This window comes from Ascidiella aspersa, chromosome 2 (genome assembly GCF_963924565.1).
Source record: "Ascidiella aspersa chromosome 2, kaAscAspe10.2, whole genome shotgun sequence".
Taxonomy (NCBI): domain Eukaryota; kingdom Metazoa; phylum Chordata; class Ascidiacea; order Phlebobranchia; family Ascidiidae; genus Ascidiella; species Ascidiella aspersa.
This window is the reverse complement of record NC_139448.1, coordinates 25,809,069-25,835,285: the sequence shown is the minus strand read 5'-3', so window position 1 is coordinate 25,835,285 and position 26,217 is coordinate 25,809,069. Positions and strand designations below refer to the sequence as shown.

Genomic DNA, 26,217 nt, shown 5'->3' with positions numbered 1-26,217 from the left:
TGGCCCTAGTTATAACCATCGTTGTCAGCACTAAAAAGCCGAAATCATTCCTAATTACAGGACTAATATCTCAAAGTCAATCCACCCTAAGGCATAGCCAAATAAATTCATAGAATTTATTAACCCTTTATAAGCGACATTTTTATCCTTTTTTTTAACTTTTATTTTAGTTTTCAGAGTAGGCCTACTTCAGGTGCGTCGTTAGGAGGATGGCTAATATTTAAGTTATGCGTTGAATCATCTCTATTTATTTTTATAACAGTATCTGTATGTGATCGCTTTCTTTAAATATTTTTCTCTATTATGCCAGGCAAATGTAATGTACAGAAACGTTTTGTAAGTCGGAAAAATAAACTATTCGTATCAGAAATAAACATATCGACGTATGCGAGACATGAATGCCCACTATCTATTAAAAAATTATAATATTAAAGTATTTACCTAACGCCTATCCGTCTTGTAAGGGTTAGGATCACGGTTTAGTTGTTTTAGAAAATGTGCCCCGATTTATATTTCCTAATGTACCGCAATATACAACTATTAGGAACCACTCGTTTAGAAAGTTATAGATTCTAAAATATGAAAAGTTTTCCGTTTTAAATTATTTCAATGATAGGCTAAAGATGAAAAGTTTTATGGTAAATTTACCCCCTATAATTTCTAAACGTTCGGTGCAAAAGCTTATGTACAACGTCGGTAAGTACTAACCTGAATAAAATTAGTAACAATTTTATTGGTCAAATAATATTTTGCACTTATATATGCGAATATTTCGTCTAGCAACTTATACATAAATAGTGTTTTCCATAAAACCGGAAAGAACAAAGCTTGCTTTGCTTGACGGTTCTGAAGAGTCGACAAAGTGGAACACCTCAGCATAATTTAATTGTAACATTGGCCATCTGTAATAAAAACCCGCACCTTGACAAAAAGGTTGCTCTCCACTCCAGGTTCCATCCGATCTGCAAGTTCTACTACTTGTTCCGTTTAAAGTAAAGTCCGAATTGCACACATAGCGTACTGTATCGCGGTAGTTTGTCGCTCCATATACTTGTCCGTTTAATATGGGAGAAGGAAACTGACATGTCACAACTACAAATCCAAGTTTACATCGATTAAACGGTTGAAGTACTTCAGTTATATGAAAAATACAAAAGATACATTTACTAGCCTTGGCAAATCGGAGAAACCCCGCTCCAACGTCGATCTGATCTACATGTTCTTGTTTTGCGACCTTGAAGGGTGTACCCAACATTGCAAGTATATTTAATAGTTTGACCATACGTTCGCTTCCCGGTAAATTTTCCATTTCGAATCGAAGGAATCACACATGTGATTGCTATAAACATGCATGATTAAAAACATATATTGCATGATTAAAAACATATATTGAAACACCGTTACTTTTAATTCATATTTTGCAGTTTGTTTGTGAAGGCAAATCCTTATAGTCACGTAATATTAGGCATTACTGCATATTTGAACCGACACCAAACAACGTGTAGAGTTGACAAAAACACCAAACAACTATAGAATATGTTTCACTTTAGAAATAACGTTTTAGTGATATGATATCGGGTATCGAACAGCGCTGCGCAACCGGTATGTCGACACCATGTCAGCAGGTGTACCGCGCAGTTCCTGAGGGTTTTTACTTAAGTTTTTCAGGGTAAAATCAGTAGAATTAACACGAAAAATTTGCATTTTTTGTGAAATAATCCAGTATAGGTGTATGAACTTTTCCTGTTATATAAACTTTTCCATCTTATTGATAACTTTTTTTGAAACCCATGTCACGTTTAATCGCCAGGATGTGAATTTCAAAATAATTTTTGAACTAACTCAACTATATCAGGAGTAAAAATATTCAACAATGGTTTTCAAACTTTATACCTTATTGAAAGGAAAATAGTATCTATCCGATAAAAAAATCAAACCAATGAAATATCATTTTCAAAGGAAGTGGAATTTTGTGGTTGTATAAATTAATCTTGGCTGCAGTTCCGAGAAAAATAAATTAGGCAAAAATGTAAAAAGCACATGTGTCAGGTTTAATTGTTTGAATATGTTAATACCAGTCTTCAATGTTCTTTGATCCGCTATTGCAAGGGGTGCAATTTTCAGCACTTAAAAGGCTTTAGAATAACCGTAAAACCGCAAAATCAGAAGAAAAAGGAATGTAACAAGAAAACTTTTTAGCGCCTGCGGCATATTTAGTCATAAATCGCTCCATTTGCTGATGTGGTGTCCAAAGCCAATCGAAATATATTTCGTAGGTTTGCGCCGGATTGTTTCAGTTTTGTTGGGGTGCCTCAAGTAACAAAGATTGCGGAGCACAGCCCAAGAACGATATTTTAAGGCTACTAAGAATAATTTTTTAACCATACTCACGATTGCAAGTCGGAACAGAACCACTCCACAATGCATTCAGGCCGCAGGTTTGATATCGTGCTCCGTTGAGTGTATAACCAATGTTACAAACGTAGATTGCTATGCTGCCAATACTAGTCGAGTACTCTATTTTGCCGTTTTGAATTGATTGCAGCTCACTGCAAAGACGTTCTGCACACATTGGTTGTAAGTCAGACTTGTTTTCAAGTCGGAAAAACTCACTATTGTATGAAAACAATGATCGAAAAACGATTGACAAAAAATTGGTTATAATTTTGGCAAAAAACGTCGGTCTTTACTTTAAGTATCTTTTAGTAAATGAAAGTAACACCGTTTTCTCTTACTTTGACAACGCGGAGCCTCGTCGCTCCATGTACCGTCCGAGTTGCAAGTTCTATTGTGAAAGCGTCCCATAATTTCATATCCATCGTTGCAATGATAAGTAACCGTTTCGTTAAAAGTATTGTTTCCCTTTATGTAACCGTGCTTGATTGGTGGCAGGTTAAAACATGAAATCGCTAAAATCACAAGTTGAGCATTTTATGGCATTTTAATCTAAATTAAAAAAAAAACATTTATAGAGTTGCTGTGATAAGCTTCGTTATTGTGCCCTTTTGATGAAATAACATTTGCTTTAAATCAAAAAGATCAGTCTATATGTAATTTTTCCACTATTACATTTACGCAAAATCTATAGGCTTACGGTGGCATGTGGGTGGTTGATTGCTCCAACTGGCGTTTGTTTGGCAGGTAATATACCGTAAACCAACCAATTGGTATCCTGAATTGCATAAGAAGATTGTAATACCGCCAACATCTCTATCTGTTTCAACTAATCCGTTCGGTAAACTTTGAATGTTATTGCATCGAGACTCTGCAAAAAAATCCTAACGTTGGATATAATAAACACACTATGGGTATCAAGTCTAAAATTATGGTAAAATTTGTGTAATATTTTCTTCTTTTTGTAAATTCAGAGCCACACATTGGCTGGTTATTTTTCTATCAGAAAATTAAAACACACTTGAAGTTATTTTTTCAGTAAATGTTTTCTATTGGAAAGTAATCTATACCTTTTTATTCTGTTCGCCTACGTCAAGTTTGAACAATTTAAGTGCTAAAATAAATCAAGATACGTTGGGGTTACGAAACGTAGATAATACAATACAGAATGCGTGATTATGAACAGTAGAATTACAAGCATTGGTGATAAGTACAAACCAAATTTACTTTCACACTTAGGTGGCTTTCCGCTCCATCGCTTATCTGATCTGCATTGCCTGGTGCTATTTCCAACGAGGAAGTATCCATTAGAACAAGTGTACGTTACCGATTTGTTGTAAGTGCGATCGCCCTTAATATGGCCGTTTGGAAACGGAGGTAGGTCAGAACAGATCGCAACTACAGTGCAAAACCGATAACAAATATTTAATTACAATTAAATAATATTCCAATGCTGTGAAATAGTTCACTTCGTTATGGATGTATAAATTAAATATGAATAAACTAGTAAGGAACGAAAAGGTGTCGTTTCCTACCTGGATTGTAGCAGGATTTTCCGCATAAGCCATCGCACAAACACCGTTTCAGGTGACCTTTGCAATCAGCATTAGTTTGACAAGGCTTGCGGCATCTGCGGCCCGGTTCTATTGCTTCTGGATTTGAAAAACAAATTTCTGGAAAAAGATTTACTGCATAAGCAATTAAGTAGAAGTCAACGATCCTACAATGAAAGTCATTAATTCTCCATCAGACTTAACAGATGATTGGAAACTCTTGTTGTAAATTAAACCTAACAATCATTTCTCACCCGTTGTGTCACCTAGCTAGGTTTTATGGTTTAGTGATGCTTGACCAACTGATTTGAGTTAAAAAACTGTTTTCTACGCAACAGTTGTTTTGAGCATACGACAAAGGTATGTGAATACCTCACAGAATACGCTTCTGAGATAGAAGATATATTTTCTCATTGTTTTACACCAATAAAGTAAACCACATATCGAACTTTCAAAATAAATTCATGCTTGATTTTATTTTTTTAACGAACATTACCGTCGTTAGTACTTGCAACAGTATTTCCGTTTGACTTGAACATGGTTTTCTTAATCCAAGGTAAAACAGTAAATATATTGGTGTAAAAACCAGGATAATCTGTAGTTCCACAAGGTGCTCCCCAACTGACGATGCCATATTGTACCCAGCAGCTTTCATGTGTGAATCGATTAACAATCTGCAATATTTTCAAACAACGGCTATATGTTATTAAGAACAAATAGCAGATCCCACCGCCATATTGCACTTAAACCATTGGTATTTTTTGTAGTACCTTTCATTTACAAAATATATACGACATAAAACCAACGATGAAAAGCAGCCTGCACGAGTGGATCAAGTGGCGAACTGCATGACCAGGATTAAATATTCACTACTGGCCCTTATAGTTATTAAAAAAGATACGTTTGTAACAAAAAATATATTAAAATAATGCATGTTTCTTCTTTTAACGAATGCGTTAATCGATGCTTTCAAACCAGCAGGGGTATAGGGCAGTGTTTCTTAAACTGGTGAATGGTGAACCGTCAGAAATGCTTTTTTTTGGCTTTTTGTATTAGTGAAGTTGGTTTGCACTGAGTGTATATTACAAAAAAATTGGTGACTGTGTTTTGTGCTTTTGTAGCTTTATATCTCTGGACTCGAAGAATTGTAGATTTTCAATGGTAAAACTTAGCTTGAGTTGATCTTCACAAAAATCAAAACAACCTAAGTCATTTTGTGCTGTTATATATAGACGAGATAGTTTAATCATATCATGAACAAGGGTGAATGAAATCTGGAGATATATGCTAGGGGTGAACAAAACTAAGAAAGTTTAAGAAGCACTTGTATAGGGTGTATCTCAAGTGGGCTGCGAGTTTTAAAATGATAGACCTCCACCTCCAGTTTTCTCTAAGATCGGGACGTAGTAACAATTCGGTGACTTAATAAATATTCAAAAAAACATAATTATGTGAGACATGAGTGATATTATCTAATATACAAGCTAATATTTACATTGATAGTAAATTACATGTATATACATTATTTTGTTCTTTTATAATATAATAGTATCTGATTGTGTGTCAAAAATTACATTAAAAGTACGTCATAAAAGTTAGGAAAGCAGTATCATAAATCATTTTACCAGGTGCGTTAGAAATACTCAACTTCGATTTATGAGTTCGTAACCTTATGGAAATAGGTTATCCGGATTTTAAGAAGAAAACAAATAGCATGTTATTTACCGAACTTTACCTCTCTTACTAATGGACCTCCACTATCCCCTTTGCAAGCGTCGACAGGGTTGTGCTTTGACTCTCCAAGTGCACACAACATACGTTCTGTGAACTTAAAAGTTTGATTGCGCTCCTTGCTCATTGACGAAACTGCCAGTTTACACCTGCGACCAAACGTTACGTAATTGCCGTATAAACGAAGAGGAAAACAACAATTTAGTTTTGGTGTAAACGACGGAAAATATAACTGAATAGTTATAAAGTATCGTTTTAATAGTCGAATCAAAATATGGAAATTAGGTGCTACCGTTAAATAAAAAAATTGTATTATAATGATGACAAACACTTAAAATATTTTTTTTTTCTTAATACAGTTTGAATTGTTGTTTGATAGTGTCCTACCGGATTATCGTTATAAAGTTGAAATTGTCGAGAAACATGCCAAGAAGTAGGCTATATTGATTGGAATCACACTTCAACTAATTATGAATGGTATAACTCAAATAAACTTTTGCGTCAAGCGCATTTTGGAAAGTTGATTAATTATCGTCCAATGGTTTTGATTGATTTCCAAATTTTTGAAATTAGTTACAATAAACGCATCCCTTAAATTGCTTACTCCTCCTTCGATTTCACCCGGATTGCTCCTTGACGAAGAACGTCAGAACTAAACCAAGTATCAGCGCTCGTCACTCCGAACCCAGTGACAATGTCCAAACTGCGATTTCGAATGCTGGACATGTAGGCACCTCAAACAAACACAGGTTTAGTTGTTCGACATTTAGGAATCCAAATCATTAGTATTACACTCGATTCGATTTGTTTTCAACGCTTGTAGCGTTCGTATTAGGATAATTCGGGGCTTTGAAGCGTCTGTGTTAGAACATGTGTTAAAAATTAGACGCTTTAAGCCAGGGATGTCCAACCTGCGGCCCGCGGGCCGCATTGCGGCCCGCCTGATATTTACGTGCGGCCCACCACTAATTCTCACTTTCAGTAACCTTTATTAAAAACAGTTGTTTCGAATATCATCCAAACGTGAAGATCGCGCAGTATTTGATGTAGGCATAATCTTGTGTTTTTTATAATCGAGTCTAATGTCGCATTTCAACATCCATCGAGCACTTTGTGCACCCATCATTGCTAAATAAGATGTTTGTTTTTCTGAATGTGTGTTTTTCCGGACCGTTTTAAGGAAATATGTCAGCCCAAACACGTGAAAACTTAAGTTTTTGCATATTTGCGCATAAGTTCACTCTCGAAGAACGGGTGTTTATAAGTTAGGTTGTTTTATGACGTCACGATATGACGCAACTTATGACGTCACCCCTTTAATTTGAGAGATTTTGCGGCCCATCGAAATTTTTAAAGTGGCAATGCGGCCCATTCTGCTAAAAGGTTGGACATCCCTGCTTTAAGCGGACCGTATAAGAACAGGATACAGGCGAACAGCGAATGCGCAGACTAATCATGCATAACGAAACGTTGCCAAGCGATGCAGACTACAGAATTTTTTATCTTGTACAGTTTTGGATATTAGAAATGCAGAAATGTTTATTGTTTATTACTGTACCAAGTTAATGCGATGTTTATCATTATAGCCAGTAAATAGCAGGTTAAAAGCTTTTTTTTGGTGCTGAAGCCTACCTTAGCGAACATTATTTGGGTTAGGGTGCGGGTTTGGGTATAGGTTAAGCAATACCATTAATAATAATACTTGAACCACCCTTACCCCAGCCTGGAAAGTATAACAGAACACGCGGGTGCAGAAAAAAATCGGGTGACTAGGTGCAACAAAGTTAAAAAAGGGCGCTGGTCTAGAATCCTACCACATTATTAGGGGCGACGAGAGTTAGTGTTTGGGTGTGGCTTGGTGAAGTATTATTATATTCATTTTTAACCCTAACCAAAATAATGTGCGTTGTGGTAGGACTTTAGACCAGCACGAAAAAAGTGCATTTCTGGTCTGCTTTCGAATTTTCAGACTTCCACGTTATGATTTTCTCATGCACTCCGTATTGCATATATTGCACTGTAAACATATAAATAGGGTGCACGAACGTTTGACATGTTTAGGGTGCAGTTCAGATTTTTTTTCTGGGTGCACTTGCCATACTTTCCACAGTGGCCCCCACCCGAACAGTAACCGACACCCTAACCCAAATATTGTAGCTTGCTGTAATAATTGTTTCAACGCTGTGGTAGGATTATAGACCAGCGCCAATACTTTTATTGTTGCTAAAGCTGCTGTTTCTGGCTATTGACTTTCATTCCAAAGTTTTATTAGTTAAAAGACAATATTATTTACATTTACAATGCTAGAAAATATTAGTTGTAGCTAATTTACCTCATTATAATAAACTTAGTTAGCAAAATATATGCCAAGAAATATTAAATTAGATAAGATGACCTTTGTTTTCTAACTTATTTTCTAAAATTTGGTCACCATTATAATGTAAAGTAAGTCCTAGGTAGTATACATGTTTGAAATATTATAAATCGACACTAAAGTCCATATTTTGGTGTTAAATTTAACTTTAACAATTGGCTATTTTTATGGTGCATATTGCATCTAGTTTGCATTCTGTGGCAGATGCATACCAAATATTTTTAAAGCAATTTGTGTGCACACCTCAAACTCTAAATAGCACACTTCAGAAAAGGTTGTGTTGCAGTAGGATTTCAAACTTTAGTTATGCCAAAATATGTCTGCACATCTGGAAAGTTTGTGATGTATGTCAGATATCTGTGCATCGCACATTCTTTGAATCACATTTTAGTGTAAATTTCAAATTTGTGGCATAAAAATCTTAAGGTCCGAAAATATGTTTACTTCCTTCTGTTCATGGTGGTCTAAAGGCATACAACCAAACTAATAAAAACTCATGAATATTATTAGTTGTAAAAGTGTTGTAGTGATCTCAAGTTGATAAAAAATAGCGGCTGCATAAGGTTGCGAAGTGGTAGAAAATAGTGCCCGATAAATTTAAATTTCATGTGTCACTACCTAAATTGACCTTACTTTTTAACATTTTTGCATTCTTAACTTTTTCCATTAAGGTCATATACAAGTCATGATTTTTAATAAAATTTTGAATTTAAGTATTTTATTATCTATAAGCTGCTTTAAGTTAAATATTACAGAATTTAATTAAATATTATCATGCCTGGCCAAATTAATTTATATTTTTGTTTTTCATTATTAAAAATATTTTTATTTCCCGAAATAGCATTTCATATAATTCCTAGATGTAATATTTCAGTCAACCCCCAAAATTAAGGACTTCGTAAGGTTAAACCTTTGTGCGCGGAAGTTAGAGAAAAGGTAATTTCCATTTTGTGTGTTGTACATTCCAAAGCATTAATGTTTACCAGCATTTCCCAACCTGTGACCGATGGTTTCCAGGTACCAAACTCGAAAATGTTTTTACTATAATCTTTTATAACGGCTTGGCTAATTTAGTCCACAGTTATTGAAATATGTAACCAATATACAAGGCCTATTTTATAAAAACATGCAAGTAGTTCAGGAGAAATATATGTATATCTAACATATTTAGTATTGTCTAGTGTCGACAAGGGAGTCCAATCATCTAACAAAAAGAAACAACTAGCGATGAACTCGTGGCGCCTATGTGCAAAAAATCATACAGTGAGGAAGAAAAGGACAAACAATTAAATGTGTAATTATTCTATACCGATGGTTGCTGTATATTTACCCCCCATCATTTCACACAATCGTTCGTGTTTGCCGCTTAAAACCCCACAAGGTAAAATAAACAGATTTGGAAAATCATAAATGGCCCATTGATTTAGTTATAGTTCCTAACAGGCCGTTTAAAATACCCGGAATGCGATAGTTTATTGAACGATTTTATGGACTACGTATGCTACATTTATTACGCACCACATTGTGCAATTTTGGAAAAACATATAAATAGTTTCCTGCTTTAGTACACTCTGATTATGTTTTTGTGCCTCGTTTGTAGCTATTAGTGCTTTAAATGTGAGTTTAATAAAATAAAAAAATAACGGTTATATGTTCCAGTGTGGGTTGACTACAAAAACTAAGTCCACTCACAAATAACAGTATATTTTTTACCTGATTTCTACGCATTTTGCGTTTCGTCCTTAGTATTAAAAAGAGGCCGAACAGTGTATTAAAATAAATAATTTTATTAATTACTACATTCAAATTATGTCCGTTTTGGGTCGTTCCTTGTTCTACAATTGACGATTAAAAATCAAGCAATATATCCACCGCACAACGCAGTAAATCAAAACGTGAATTGAGCACACATTTTTGTAATGGTTTATCGTGATATTTATCGATTCGACCTATATTTGCCCCTATGACTTCGTTGTATCTGGTAGGACTCCAATGGTCCAGCCACAAGATCGAAATATATATTTCGGAATAAAACAAAAATCGGACTAGGACCTAATACTCGTAATAATAACGTATAAGCGGAATATGTCCTACGTATAAGCAGAATATTTCCGGAATAAGACTTAACTTGCATGAAAGAACCAAGCCTTTACAAAATTTCACCTAACCCCGCCCGTAGGTACATCACAAACCCTTCTAATAATTTCAACTCTAAAAACAATTTTCTAACCCTAAACATGGGCCTAAAATCGATACCAAAACAGCACCTTAACGACCCCGTTCCATCTAGAGTTCCCAAGCGTCGACACCAAAACAGCCGATGGCCCTGATCGTTCCATACACTCTCCTTCCAGTTTCAGACGTTATTTTGGCCATTAAACGCCCTGTTTCGATGAATTTAGGACTTTCCGGCGGGTATGTGTCTTATTCAGGCGGTTTAGATCTTATTCTGTCGTGGGTATTAGGCCTACTGCGTATTTGGCTTTATTATGTCGTTGGTTTTGCTTTGTAGTTATTATTGTATGTTCCCATCTGATTCCCATAAAACTGTCTTAAATAGTGCCAAGGTGTAATGACTGTTAGCGATGGATACAATCGTGTTTATACTCTTAATAGCTTACGTTACAACATGTTGGTCACCTCGGACAAACTTTCGACGTCAACCTGATTTTAAAGTGGCCATATTTCTGAAAAAAATCCATCTCTTAAGGTTTTAATACTGTTAGCACTGCTGTATTGAGGAATTGTTTTAACTAAGTGTGACGAAACCAAACTAAACAATTATGGTTTAACGCACAGTACAATTACTTTAACGCACAGTACAATTACTGCTAAACGCAAAGAGTTACATGATCAGTTGTTTTACGAAACATCTCAGTTTATACGTCTTTTAAAAATGTGTAAGTTTTAATTTTCCAAGTTGAAAAGTTATTCTGTACTAAGCGCGCATCATAAGCATTTATAATGCATAATCCTGTGCGAAAAGTTAGCTTTGCGACCTTTAACACGCAGTCAAATTACTGCCAAACGAAAAGAGTTAAACGAACAGTTGTTTTACGAAACATCTCAGTTTATACGTCTTTTACAAATGTGTAATTTTTAATTTTCCAACTTGAAAAATGCTGCTGTACTAAGCGCGCTTCATAAGCATTTATAACGCACTACTATGTGCGAAAAGTCAGCTTTGCGACCTTCAACGCACAATCAAATTACTGCCAAACGAAAAGAGTTAAACGAACAGTTGTTTTACAAAACATCTCAGTTTATACGTCTTTTACAAATGTGTAATTTTTAATTTTCCAACTTGAAAAATGCTGCTGTACTAAGCGCGCTTCATAAGCATTTATAACGCACTACTATGTGCGAAAAGTCAGCTTTGCGACCTTCAACGCACAATCAAATTACTGCCAAACGAAAAGAGTTAAACGAACAGTTGTTTTACAAAACATCTCAGTTTATACGTCTTTTACAAATGTGTAATTTTCAATTTTCCAACTTGAAAAATGCTTCTGTACTAAGCGCGCTTCATAATCATTTATGACGCACGACCCTGTGCGAAAAGACAGCTTTGCGAACTTTAACGCGCAGTCAAATTACTGCCAAACGAAAAGAGTTAAACGAACAGTTGTTTTACGAAACATCTCAGTTTATATGTATTTTACAAATGTGTAAGTTTTAATTTTCCAACTTGAAAAATGCTTCTGTACTAAGCGCGCTTCATAATCATTTATGACGCACGACCCTGTGCGAAAAGTCAGCTTTGCGAACTTTAACGCGCAATCAAATTACTGCCAAACGAAAAGAGTTACATGATCAGTTGTTTTACCAAACATCTCAGTTTATACGTCTTTTACAAATGTGTAAGTTTTAATTTTCCAACTTGAAAAATTATTCTGTACTAAGCGCGCATCATAAGCATTTATAATGCACAATCCTGTGCGAAAAATTAGCTTTGCGACCTTTAACACGCAGTCAAATTACTGCCAAACGAAAAGAGTTCAAACCAAGGTTCGCGTCGGAAGTTTGTCCGAGGTGACCAACATGTTGTAACGTAAGCTATTAAAAGTATAAACACGATTGTATCCATCGCTAGCAGTCATTACACCTTGGCACCATTTAAGACAGTTTTATGGGAATCAGATGGGAACATACAATAATAACTACAAAGCAAAAATACAAAATTTATAATACCATAGTTAGAAGACCAACGACAAAATAAAGCCAAATACGCGGTAGGCCTAATTCCCACGACAGAATAAGATTTAAATAAATTCAATAAAACAGGCGTTTGATGGCCAAAATAACGTCAGAAACTGTAGGGAGAGGGTATGGGACGATCAGGGGCCATCGACTGTTTTGGTATCGACGCTTGGGCACCCTAGATGGAACGGCGCCGTTAAGGCTCCGCTGTTTGGCATTAATTTTAGGCCCTGTTTAGGGTTAGAAAATTGTTTTCAGAGTTGAAATTATTAGAAGGGTTTGTGATGTACCTACGGGCGGGTTTAGGTGAAATTTTGTGTAGGCTTGGTTCTTGCAAGTTAAGTCTTATTCCGACGTATTTAGGACATATCCCGTTTATACGTTATTACGATTATAAGGTCCTAGTGCAATTTTTGTTTTATTCCGAAATATATATTTCGATCTTGTGGCTGGACCATTGGAGTCCTACCAGATACAACGAAATCATAGGGGCAAATATAGATCGAATCAATAAATATCACGATAAACCATTACAAAAATGTGTGCTCAATTCACGTTTTGATTTACTGCGTTGTGCTGTGGATATATTGCTTGATTTTTAATCGTCAATTGTAGAACAAGGAACGACCCAACACGGACATAATTTGAATGTAGTAATTAATAAAATTATTTATTTTAATACACTGTTCGGCCTCTTTTTTAATACTAAGGACGAAACGCAAAATGCGTAAAAATCAGCTAACAAAAATACTGTTATTTGTAAGTGGACTTAGTTTTTGTAGTCAACCAACACTGGAACACATAACCGTTGTTTTTTATTTTATTAAACTCACATTTAAAGCACTAATAGCTAAAAACAAGGCACAAAAACATAATCAGAGTGTACTAAAGCAGGAAACTGTTTATATGTTTTTCCAAAATTGCACAATGTGGTGCGTAATAAATGTAGCATACGTAGCCCATAAAATCTTTCAATAAACTACAGCATTCCGGGTATTTTAAACGGCCTGTTAGGAACTATAACTCAATAAATGGGCCATTTTGGATATGATTTTCCAAATCTTTTATTTGACCATGTGCAGTTTTAAGCGCGATCACGAACGATTGTGTAAAATGATGCGGGGTAACTATACAGTAACCACCGGTCTAGAATAATTACACATTTAAATGTTTGTCCTTTTCTTCATCACTGTATGATTTTTTGCACATAGGCACCACGAGTTCATCGCTAGTTGTTTCTCCTTGTTAGATGATTGGACTCCCTTGTCGACACTAGACAATACTAAAAATGTTAGATATACATATATTTCTCCTGAACTACTTGCATGTTTTTATTAAATATGCCTTGTATATTGGTTACATATTTTAATAACTGTGGACTAAATTAGCCAAGTCGTTATTAAAGATTATTGAAAAAACATTTTCAAGTTTGGTACCTGGAAACCATTGGCCACGGGTTGGGAAGTGCTGGTAAACAATGTTTTGGAATGCACAACACACAAAATGGAAATTACCTTTTCTCTAACTTCCGTGCACAAAGGTTTGTTAGTGGGGATGGAAACTGAAGCTGTTTCTTTGTCAAATGGGTGTAGACTTGATGCAGGGAGCTTTTCCAATGATTTAAAGGTTACTTAACACTTTCAGAGACATCTTTTTACTTGCACTTTCGCCTTACAAAGTCCTTAATTTTGGGGGTTGACTGAAATATTACATCTAGGAATTATATAAAATGCTAAAAACATTTTTAATAATGAAAAACAAAAATATAAATTAATTTGGCCAGGCATGATAATATTTAATTAAATTCTGTAATATTAACCTTTAGACCACCATGAACAGAAGGAAGTAACATATTATATATATTTAAGATTTTTATGCCACAAATTTGAAATTTACACTAAAATGTGATTCAAAGAATGTGCGATGCACAGATATCTGACATACATCACCAACTTTCCAGATGTGCAGACATATTTTGGCAGAACTGAAGTTTGAAATCCTACTGCAACACAACCTTTTCTGAAGTGTGCAATTTAGTTATTGAGGTGTGCACACAAATTGCTTTAAAAATATTTGGTATGCATCTGCCACAGAATGCAAACTAGATGCAATATGCACCATAACAATAGCCAATTGTTAGAGTTAAATTGAACACCAAAATATTGGCTTCAATTTATAATGTTTGAAACATGTATACTACCTAGGACTTACTTTACATTATAATGGTGACCAAATTTTAGAAAATAAGTTGCAAAACAAAGGTCTTCTTATCTAATTTAATATTCCTTGGCATATATTTTGCTAACTAATCTTTGTATATGGCAGTATTTGTCTAATTCTAAATAGAGGAATCAGGTGGCACTGTATAAAGACAAATTGTATATCATTTTGACCTGATAAAGCACGGTTGTGCAAAAGCTTGTCGAGAATTAATTTAACCTGAAGCACGGTTGGGCGAAAGCTTGTCGAGAATCAAATACAATTTGTCTTTATACAGTGCCACCTCATTCCTCTATTTGCTAACTAAGTTTATTATAATGAAGTAAATTAGCTACAACTAATATTTTCTAGCATTGTAAATGTAAATAATATTGTCTTTTAACTAATAAAACTTCGGAATGAAAGTCAATAGCCAGAAACAGCATTATTAGCTTTAGCAACAATAAAAGTATTGGCGCTGGACTGTTTGGGTGGGGGCCACTGTGGAAAGTATGGCAAGTGCACCCAAAAAAAAAATCTAAACTGCACCCTCAACATGTAAAACGTTCGTGGACCCTATTATGTTTACAGTGCAATATATACAATACAGAGTGCATGAGAAAATCATAACGTGGAAGTCTGAAAATTTGAAAGCAGATCAGAGATGCACTTTTTTCGTGCTGGTCTAAAGTCCTACCACAACGCACATTATTTTGGTTAGGGTTAAAAATAAAAATACCCTAATATTGTGCGTTGATTTAAAATGTGGTAGGATTCTAGACCAGCGCCCTTTTTTACCTTTGTTGCACCTAGTCACCCGATGTTTTTCGGCATTGTACCCGCGTGTTCTGTTATACTTTCGAGGCTGGGGTAAGGGTGGTTCAAGTATTATTATTAATAGTATTGCTTAACCTATACCCAAAACCTCACCCTAACCCAAATGATGTTCGCTAATAAGGTAGGCTTTAGCAACAATAAAAGCTTTTAACCTTCTATTTACTGGGTAAAATTATAAACATCGCATTAACTTGGTACAGCTATAAACATTTCTGCATTTCTAATATCCAAAACTTTACAAGATAAAAAATTCTGTAGTCTGCATCGCTTGGCAACGTTTCGTTATGCATGATTAGTCTGCGCATTCGCTGTTCGCCTGTATCCTGTTCTTATACGGTCCGCTTAAACCTTAAAGCGTCCAATTTCTAACACATGTTCTAACACAGACGCTTCAAAGCCCCGAATTATCCTAATACGAACGCTACAAGCGTTGAAAACAAATGGAATCGGGTGAGTATTAAAACTCGGGATAAAATCTATTTTGTTTGAGAAATGAACTGGCGAAGGTTGCCGGGAAATAAGGAGACTTTTCATTTATCTAAAGCATGAAACATGCCCACACAGTGTGTTAATAATTGAGATCTAGCCCTTCTGAAGCTGCTTTTTGACCAACGATTACGGCTAACGAATAATTAGTACAGCGAAAGCCATTACAGACTCACCGAATCTGTTGATCTATGATGCAAGCAGGACAGGCTAGAAAACTAGCCTGCAGTGAGGTTCGAACTCACGACCCCGGTCAAGCCGGGACCGTCGCTCTACCAACTGAGCTATACAAGCTCAGAAAGGAACGAGTCGAGAAACAACCATACGCCAATGCTTGCTCAATCCGTTAGTACAAGCAACTTCATTTTTATCTAAAGTATTTATTGTTTTTTTTCTATTCTATTTACACTGCTATTGTTTCTGTAAGAGCCACTAAACAAAGTTTACCTTCCATCCGACAACTATCGTCCACCCGGGTGTTAGGTGACAACACAAGCTTGCTTAAGCAGTTATTAGGCGAACATGGAAGACAAACCGGTTTAACGAACGCTGCGTAATCCACCCAACCTACATTTTGCAGTGGTTGAAAAACCTCTCCGTGCCTGATATATTCCCTTCCAATTCTTATCTATATGTGTATAAAAAAGGTGTAAGGCGTAATAAAAACATGAAAAGTTTGCTTGGAAGTGAATCAAACTTACCAGAGCAACATCAAAGTCTAAGATTATGTAAGAACTGTTATATCGCTTGTATTCAGGATGAAGAACAATCCTTTCGGCTAAAAACGCCTTTGGGTTTTCATTCTTCAAGTTTCTTTTATTGGTCCCTGAAAAACAAAATCACTTCATGGTAAATAGGGATTATAAATGGAGTTTCACGCTACGTTGGTAAAAAAAACATTGGCCAATATTTCAAAAGTGAGTGATATTGTTTGTAGTTTTAAACTACACTTTTCGTTATATATTTATTTCGGCAGTGCACTTGAGACAATTTTCTGCAAAAAAAGCGCCCTGGTGTGGAATTGTTAGGTTTTTGTCGCTTTACTGTAAAACTAACGGAGAAAGAGCTGTGCGCTTGCTGTTTGAAATTTAAACAAATAAAAGTAATTTAGTTGATAAAACCTAATGAATCCACGAAAATTTAATTAGATCTTGCAATGTTTTTCAAGAAACATTTAATTGTATCGATTTGTTTTGCTTACATTTGTAAAATGAATTTCAGAAAAAAGAGTAACCTTAATTATTTTTATCTTGCGATTTTTTTTAATAATATTAGTCAAGGCTACTTTTTCTTTTGTCCAATAAACTATTACAAAATAGTGTGGACAAAATATACATAGTGTACGTTAGGTTGATCACACACCTTATCAAGAATTTAGTTTTATTGTGTTTTCTTCTTACTCACCCATTACCAACCAGTGACTGGGAATTTTATTTCTACCGACGAAGTCGTTAAAGTTGTGCGCTGCTGTGAGAACCCACTGATGATTGACTAACGAACCTCCTCCGATATATCCATTTAGAATCTCCATATTTAAACAAAAAATTAACATTTTTTTAAGTTTAACTTTTAGTGTATATACACAGTATTCGATATCACCTGAATTCTATGTTACTGTAAATTTTTCACCACGTAAGAGTATCACACCACACAAAGAAAGATATTTACATGATTAGCACAAGCAAAAAACAGCGAAAGAAGAAATTTAAGTTACATATAGGCTACTTTATGTTTTGTCCACTATTTGACAAAGAACAAGGAAGCACAATCCTATAACAGCTCATTTAATGTATTTAATATTTATTGGATTTTGTTGAATAAATTTACGCATAAACTTCAAAGAGATTTGTTAGAAGTCCAAAATTATTGAATGGGACGATACATTTTTAGTATGGATCCTAAATACAGAGACTTGCCAAACATCTGAAAGTGTTCCGTTATATAATATTATAATAAGTTACGAAAATAAATTTATTGATATGGTAATATATATTTAGACTTTTATTGCAAATACTCACTTCACGAACGACTGTCGTGATAAACAAGCCATAACGGAAGATGTTAACAAATTGTTTATGGACTGGCTACAATATGCTTCCTATACTAAGTGGTGGTTGTATAACCTCTCCAAAAATGACGAAAAGAATGGTAACTTTGTTCACCACAATTCCTATAGTTCAGGTGACGAACGTGGTAATAATATTGTAAAACTTCTGCATCTTGAATTATGTTAAACCTTGGTTTGAAAATCAATTAAATGGGTTGTTCGGGCAATTTGGTGTTAATGATTGTGTAAAATTCAGTCGCGACAAATAGAATTCAAACAAATTTTAAAATCATAAACATTTTAAAAAGCTACAGCAAATTTTTTCATTATATTAAACAATTTTGGCTACGCTGCAAGGATTATATTGCAGGACAGATTAAACAGCAGTTTTCTTAATTATAACAAATGTGTGGTGAAATATAATATATTGTTATTCGAAATATAGGACTATACTTCGTTGATTTTAGATAGACAAGTGAGTCAATTTTGTTACTCAATTGTACACATTATATTTTCGTCGCATTAGCTATATTCTCAATGCACAATTCTAAATGATTAGAGTAGCTATACCAAACTTTCTCGTCTGCGCAATAATTCTTGCACTGTGGAGTCTGGTGTGAAATCACGCCTTTGCAGCTTTTAAACAAACTAAACAAACAGAAAACTTACATTCGGAGAAGAGTTGTTTTTGGAAATCAAAACGTGCCAGGGCCAAGCTCCTTTTTCTGCTTCCGAACCCGAATAAATTCTTGCAACTGATGACAAACTTTTTTTAAGTTTTTGCAGGTTGCCAGCCTTTCCACAACTAGATATGTTTAACGAAGGTTCTGCAATTGTCAGCAATTAGTTACATATCAGTCAAACAATGATATGATGACCAGGGGCGAGTTTATTTTTAGGGGTATTTAGGGGAGCGCTGACGTAAAGATACATCTATACATGAAGTATTGATCAAGAATATTATACACTGCGTTTATTTGTATTAGGTTAGAGAGTGTTTGGCAATACAAAAGATAAAAATAGATCATATATTGTGTTGTAAAATGTTAATAGTGGTATTTTGTGACTTGCATTTAACTACTTCGTACACTGTAATGGGAATGCACGGTAATCAGTGTTATTACCCTTGCGTTTTGGAATTAGAGAAGTCTCTTCATCATCCAGTCCAAACGGAGGTTGGGAGATACTCAAGTGGCTTTCAGAGGAAAGTAGTTTAAGGAAACCACGTTTAAGCCTCCTCAGAAGAAGCTTGCACCCCTCGCATGTAAAGTGGACAAAAAACTAACACGAACAGAAAATTGTTTTACAAGTTTTCTTAAAATACTTGACGAATATGTAATATTTACCGTAGGAATGTTTGCACGGAAAATAGAATGCATTTTTGTCATATAGCCCAATGTAGTTTCGTCAACTCTGGTTTGCTCTGGTATAATATAAAAAATATACAAGACTGGTAAAATCTACGAGAGTAATATATAACAAACAATGTACAACCACAATCCATATAGAGAATATACAAACCGTTTAATAGAAAAAAAACAAGCCTCGGTTTCATTCGACTATCGGTCTGGTTGAACGACTTTTCAATAGTTTCTGACAATTTTGCTACTCCTTGACGAATTAAACTTACTCTTCCCACTCGATCTCGAATATTCTCTGCAGAAACCATAGTTACAATATTAAACAAATTTGTTGTATTACGTGTGGCAAGGATGACCGGGAAATTAAAACAATAAGCGTTTGTTTTTGTTTTAACAACTAACACTCCACGAAAGAAGTCTATTGCCTTTCTGGAATGTTCGTTTTATATTTTACAATTGTTTTGTGGCTTTTGGCGCTGTTGTATTTTTTAGACCTATGATAAAGCGCGATATAACTTCTAGTGGTTAATAAATATCGGTTTGTTGGCTTTTACTATGCTTCGTATAGGTTAGGTTTACCATATTTTCGAGGCCTGAAATCCGGACACTCTTTAGTCCCCACTAGCGGTTTTTAAAATGAGGTATGAACACATTGTCTGGCAATATGACGTCACACTAGCAATGCTTTGCCTATCCATTGTATACCGAAGTGGATTTTTGAACATAGTGTCGTGAATTCACTAGGCCAGGGGTGTTCAAATGATTTCTGCCATGATCCACCACAGCCAAACCTGACAACATGATGATCCACCAAATACGAATAGTAAACATATTGGACACGCTTTAATTATTATGGTGCTTTATTTATGTAAATGTACCCTACAAAATATTGATAACTTTGTAAAAACCCAAAAGTGAAGTGTGCTATACAGCACCAAGATTTTAGTGAGAACATCGATAGGTTGGTTTAGACCAGGGTCGGCAACCTTTTTCTAGTCGCGGGCCAACACCAAACTCAGAAAGGTCTTTGTGCGCCGCACAAAATGTTAACTGAGAAAAATTGTGTTTTTCACTTAAAAAAAAACTTGTTTAATTACATTTAAGAAGGCAGCAAGTGTTGGCGCACAGCGCGAAAAAAGCGTTGTTTGGTTTAAAATTGGAGCCAAAACGGCGCTCATGGCGAGCGAAGCGAGCGCGATTTTTAGGTATACCAGCATTTCTTTTAAATTTCTGGCAAGTTTTTATTACATTGCCGAAAATAAAAATGTTAAAAATATAATACGTTTTCCGTTAACGGTAAATTTTTCGCACTTACGTAGTTAAAATAGTCAAAAAGTGTTTAAAATGGACTCGTATCCAGTTTGTCAAAGAGGCGGCGGGCCGAATGAATTACATTGGCGGGGGTATCCGGCCAGCGGGCCGTAGGTTGCCGACCCCTGTTTTAGACTTTGGGTCTTACAATAGCATCGAATTGGGGCTTTCTGTCGCTTACTGATATCATCAAACGCTCACAAAGATTAGCATTTGGGAGTCTCCCTCTATGCTTGATTTTTTGCAAAATTCATCGACACTGGCAATTGGTATTCACATGAAAACACTGTAGAAAGTTCATTTTTTCAAGACTACATTGGAAGATCCGCACAAAACGCTGAAAAGATCCGGAACCGGATCGCGATCCGCCATTTGAACATGACCACACTAGGCTAGTATTGGGCATTCTCTGATTTGACCTCTGGTGATCTCTAGGCTAGGGTTACTATATTTGATAATGCGCAAATCCATAACAAATTTACCTCAGTTGCATTGACCAACTTTAGAATATTACCAAAGTACTTTACCGCCATTGTTTTTTTTTTGTGAAAGAAGGATAAACACGAAACTATACACAAACAGAAAAGAAATGTTGTATTGCAATACACGAATGCAAGTTCTCATTTGGTCTGCAACATACTTCTTGTTGCGCTATTTTTCTACTGATTTTACTGCTTTATAATTTTCTTCAGCGAATATACACTCTTATCGATTCAGACATGTTCTAAATATTGCAATATCGACCAAGATATAAGGCCTTCAGCTATTAGCCCAGCTCCACACATCCATGTATCCGAAATAAAGCGCTGTATTGTCTTTTATGACGTAACAATGAAATTATTACCCGTAACGCAACAAACAATTTAAAAAAATTCCGGACATTTAAGCATATTTTGGCATTTCCCCCCGGACGCAGTTTGAACACTAAAATTCCGGACATGTCCGGGAAAATCCGGACGTATGGCAACCCTAGTATAGGTAGAGCCTTATATACGGAAAGGGAAACACTTAAATCATTTTTTGGTACCTTTATCTTCAGAGATTTGAGACATCGTATTGACAATTTGTGTTGTTGAATAGACTCTCTCTTTGATTTGTTGCAGCACTACGCTTTTTGCAGCAAACATAATAATTCCTACACGGTGCTCACTGATCGACTCGTTTAATACCTGTTAAACAAAACCATGCATGATATTCCGATGATACAGTAAATGTAATGAAGGACATATATACAGTTATTCAACAGGAGGTTTGCTCTATTTTTCATATCGATTGTGTTTATCTGGTTCGGTAATTGTAATGTTCCTTTTTAGAGCGGGGTTTCCGGGGTCCCTAAAGTTCCCGGTGAGGACACCAGGTTGCCCGCAAGGACCACCTTATGATAAACAAACTGTCTGGTGACTTGAAGGCACAATTAACAGTATTAGTAAGGATATAATAATGTCGAGTCCTGCGAAACTTGAAAGTCTCCAAAGGTTAAATATATTTAAATCTATTTCAACGGAGTTTGATATCACCTTTTGTAGAAAGCTTTTTACAATAATTGGAAGATTGTCCATCAGGTAATCGTTTTCATCTCCCGACGAAGCGTCAATAACAAAGTACAGCTCTGATGAGCCTGAGCCTCCCGATGAACGACCAGGACTTTGGTCGTAAGATTTTCGAAAAAATGTTTCAACGTCGGATTGGATCCTTTCAATTCCGTTGCGTGACTGCGATCTGTAATCTGGATCTGGGGTGAGGAGAACAATATGTACAACAACTAATGATGCCTATTCATATGGTGAAAATATATTTCTGAAAACTTAAGGAATTTACGTTTTATATCTATTTTTATAAACTGTCTAAATATCACCGCTAGGTATAATTTATATATTTGTTTTTAGTAGTTACTTTATTTAGAGTGAAAAATCATATCTATTTTCAATTGAGGTTTTATAACGAATAAGGGATATACCAAATCGTATTCAAAGAGTTAACACGTGAATGCTTCGTAATTTTTGCTACCCAGAACTATAAATAACAAAATTATTTAAAAGCAAGCGCTATCGGACGTTTTGCGTAACTTTAAAAGAAAAAGCTTCTCGTCCATTAAACTGAACTCACTGATGCACTTGGGAGCGGCGCCTCCACTCCACTGAAGAAAATACAAGCACTCCTGCGTTTGATCTCCCACCATCAAGTAACTGTCATCGCACTCAAACTGAACAAGGCTTTTTACACTGAAGTTGGCCTGCGACTTTATACGGCCGTTTATAGGGACTCCCGGATGTGGACATTTAGCCGCGTTGTTCACGTTGCTTGAATCTAAGTGTTAATATAAGTATAAGACAAGCCAAAAAAATGACGCTAGATGAGAAAATTTTGGCGATATTGCGAAGCCCTGTGCTAAAAGACACACTCAAAGAACAAAAGGACAATATTTTTAAAAATTGTGTTTAAATTTTTAGAAAAAAAAAAAATTGTGTTTAAATTTTGTATTTATGTTAGAGAAAAAGTTGGTTAAACCTAAATTTTCTCTTTAATTAATTTGATTGATTTCACATTGGCGAAGAAACTCTGAAGTTTGTAATCAAACGTAGAACAAATTACAAAGCCCATAAAAGTAGCTAGCTTTTGGTAAACGTTTGAGATTTAGCTTTGTTCAAGTTACATCTTTATTTTTGTAAGGAATTGTAATTTAATATTTTATTTTTGTTAAGCTGTTAAACGACACCTTTTAACGAGCAAACAGTGGGTTTTCCGCTCCAGGTTCCATCCTCTTCGCAAGTTCTATTCGGATCACCCAACAGGTTGTGGGTTGGAGGACAGGTGAAGGTAAAGGTTTGTCCGACGTAAAAAGGACCGGGAAAATAGTCTTTGATTCCTCCACCCATTCTTACCATAGATGGCAGAGGGTCACTGCATTCAATATCTGCAAGGAATATTATAGAAAATGCAATTAAACGAGATGTTTACCAATGCTTTCTTATTAATAGTTCTGCATAAATACACTTTAATAAGGTACAAAGAAATAAAAAAAACATGTGATCATTAGCCACCCATAGCCCACGTGCAAATATTTAAATATATTTTGCTGGGGATTATTTTTTAAATTTGGTGTATAGCAAAAATTCAAGTTTAAACCAAGGCCAAGAAGTTGAAAAAAGCTTTTAAGCTGGTCATTAGTCCCAAGTTTTTTAATCAAATTTGCTGAATAATAATCAAAAGCATATCCTCTTGTAATTACTCCTCTGGCTCCTCTGGCTCCTCTGGCTCCTCTGGCTCCTCTGGCTCCTCTGGCTCCTCTGGCTCCTCTGGCTCCTCTGGCTCCTCTGGCTCTTTAGTAAACTTTAGTAACAATTACCAAATGACCTTTTTTAATAGTTATTTCTTTGCCGGTTAATGTTTCAATACAATCAATATGAGTTGTGGAAGTAACTAACAGAGAACACAACATAGCGCATTGGGACGAAATGATAAACAAGACAAAGGAATTCTACACATTATTCACAAATAAGTAGCCTACGGCGAATATTGTTTGACTTAAAATATGAGTAATTTTAAAGTATTATAAGGAATACAGTAATTTAAACAGCGTAATGTTGTAACAAGAAATAATTGCCAAAAAAAACAAGCAGTATATTATTATCAAATAGCAAATAAAATAATATCAATATCTGCCGGCACGCGTATGACGTATGCTGCTCTATTGAAGATATAATACAGTTAAAAGTGTCGTTTGATGCAATTCGAACCTCAATTATAAAAATCTTTTTAACTGAATGAAAACTTAGCAAAGCTCATTACAGTTTCAGTTAATTTCATAAATAAACAATTTTTATGCATTTTGTAAACGATTGTTGACTTGAAAGTCATAGATCTAGCGAAACTACATGTGCACGAAAGCCGCTCTTTTGCCCTTGCATCCGTATTAGCGAATTACACTAACCTCGACAAACCGGTAGATTTCCGTCGTAGATACCTGACCCGGCGCACTTTCGCGAGGGCGAACCATAGTACAAGTAGAATCCTCTGTCACAGAAGTAGTGGGCCATTTTTTTCAATCCCGAACCTGTGTATCGGATGGTGGCATTTGCAACGATGTCCGCCGATCCGCAATCCACGTCTACAAGAATAAAAGTAAACAAAAACATAAAAAAATTAGTGCGACGGAAAGAAAGTGAAAATGATCAGTCGAAATATTATTACTTTTATAGAATTGTTTTGCAGTTCAGAACAATCATAATGATTAGTAATAATTAAATGGCACCAAAAACAAAATTTTATTCCTAATTTCGAATTGTTTTAACCTATTGTATAGGTTCTAAAAATATATTTACTTGGATTAGTGCAGGATCTCCCACAGTGCCCATCGCACAAGCAATGCTCGCTTTGTGAGCAGTCTTGATCTACCAAACACTCCACACCACAAGCTATGCCGAATGAAATTACTTTCCAAATGTTACGAGACTTGCAAGAACCTGTAATGTCAAGTACATGTACTACCACTATAACAACTCTGTATAGCAGGAATTAGTCTTGTATTTCGTGTTTTGTTTCAAACCTAATTACTTGTTCAAAACTGCAATATTTATACTTACCGACGCATCGGGATTGTCGAAGGTTAGTCCAGTTTCTCTTTCCATGACACATATGCTTCACAGGGTTGTAAAGATGATAACCCGGCAGACATTCGTAGACTGCTAAATCGTTGTAGCGATACGGAGGATTTTTGATAATAGATAACAGACCTTGATTTGTTTCGCGGTGAATTCGAATTTGACTCATATGCGGAATTGCCGGGGGCAACGAACAACAATTTTCTATGTAAGAATATAAAGGTAATTTGCACCTCGTCTACAGAAAAGTTGTACTTTGCTGAGAATTATAGGCTATGTAACCTATTTACTGTAGACGCATACTTTATTTTAATATAACTTAACTGATATTTTGAGAAAGCATCGAAGATACAATTATAAAGTTAGAACAAAACAAGACTTATCAAGGTGTATTAAAACTAAGAACTATGGCAACATTCGAAAGCTTGATGTATTCACTATTTATCTTTACAAAACAAGCATTACCTTCATTAATGCACGAAAGCCCACATTCATGATCACAAATGCAAATCTTTGACCCTTTACACCTTTTGTCTCCTTGTCCGTAGCACAACTTGCGACAAGGTCTTCCCACAGCGTCAGCTTTACTTTTGCTTCGTGGCAGACACTTTCCTTTAAATATCAAACGGACGTCAACACAATTGTTTTGTATTAGCTATTTAACTTCTCAACAGAATTACTTTGACTTGTAGAGTGACTAGCTTCAATCAACAACACAAACACAAGAGAAATTACTTGAAGATGCATTACGAGTTATTCACCAATGCGCTGCTATACAAAAAATTTGATTATGCGCCTATGGTCCTTAGGTACACTTAACGTTGGTAAACCGAGAGCCCTGCGGCGCAGTTGATTCACTTTCGCGATTAGTTGTTGCTTAAAATAGGCAAGCAAATATCAGAAGGCGCGTTTTGTCATGTTTTATTATAGTAAAAAATTACTACATTTTAAACAATAAATTATTCACTTTTATACCAATAGAAAAAGTATAAATTAGCGTGCTTATGGTATATTTATTTCGTGCAGAATTACATTTCTATATAGGCGGCACTGAAAACGTAATGTTACATTCGACATTCGTAATTTTGTATAACTATAGTCTGTGTAATGATCTTTAGGCTCT

At 35.4% G+C, this 26,217-nt stretch overlaps 1 protein-coding gene across 1 annotated transcript in view; it reads right to left on the bottom strand.

Annotated features, from left to right (window-relative positions):
- LOC146164516 (uncharacterized) overlaps window positions 1–25,841 on the bottom strand; it is a 31,627-nt gene extending 5,786 nt beyond the window's left edge. The window contains exons 1-28 of the mRNA XM_083380744.1: window positions 25,775–25,841; window positions 25,560–25,706; window positions 25,077–25,298; window positions 24,816–24,956; window positions 24,425–24,601; window positions 23,919–23,971; window positions 23,723–23,813; window positions 23,210–23,407; window positions 22,600–22,800; window positions 22,011–22,225; window positions 21,521–21,662; window positions 19,343–19,477; window positions 19,168–19,244; window positions 18,946–19,102; window positions 18,491–18,648; window positions 17,179–17,299; window positions 16,476–16,600; window positions 16,222–16,402; window positions 6,282–6,412; window positions 5,683–6,009; window positions 4,444–4,621; window positions 3,930–4,067; window positions 3,622–3,792; window positions 3,095–3,265; window positions 2,736–2,909; window positions 2,392–2,562; window positions 1,172–1,339; window positions 922–1,092 (exon numbers count right to left, since the gene is read on the bottom strand). Of these exons, the coding sequence (XP_083236870.1) occupies window positions 922–1,092; window positions 1,172–1,339; window positions 2,392–2,562; window positions 2,736–2,909; window positions 3,095–3,265; window positions 3,622–3,792; window positions 3,930–4,067; window positions 4,444–4,621; window positions 5,683–6,009; window positions 6,282–6,412; window positions 16,222–16,402; window positions 16,476–16,600; window positions 17,179–17,299; window positions 18,491–18,648; window positions 18,946–19,102; window positions 19,168–19,244; window positions 19,343–19,477; window positions 21,521–21,662; window positions 22,011–22,225; window positions 22,600–22,800; window positions 23,210–23,407; window positions 23,723–23,813; window positions 23,919–23,971; window positions 24,425–24,601; window positions 24,816–24,956; window positions 25,077–25,298; window positions 25,560–25,706; window positions 25,775–25,841 (4,408 nt within the window). The remainder of the gene's footprint in view (window positions 1–921; window positions 1,093–1,171; window positions 1,340–2,391; window positions 2,563–2,735; window positions 2,910–3,094; window positions 3,266–3,621; window positions 3,793–3,929; window positions 4,068–4,443; window positions 4,622–5,682; window positions 6,010–6,281; window positions 6,413–16,221; window positions 16,403–16,475; window positions 16,601–17,178; window positions 17,300–18,490; window positions 18,649–18,945; window positions 19,103–19,167; window positions 19,245–19,342; window positions 19,478–21,520; window positions 21,663–22,010; window positions 22,226–22,599; window positions 22,801–23,209; window positions 23,408–23,722; window positions 23,814–23,918; window positions 23,972–24,424; window positions 24,602–24,815; window positions 24,957–25,076; window positions 25,299–25,559; window positions 25,707–25,774) is intronic.
- Window positions 25,842–26,217: the final 376 nt, after the last annotated feature.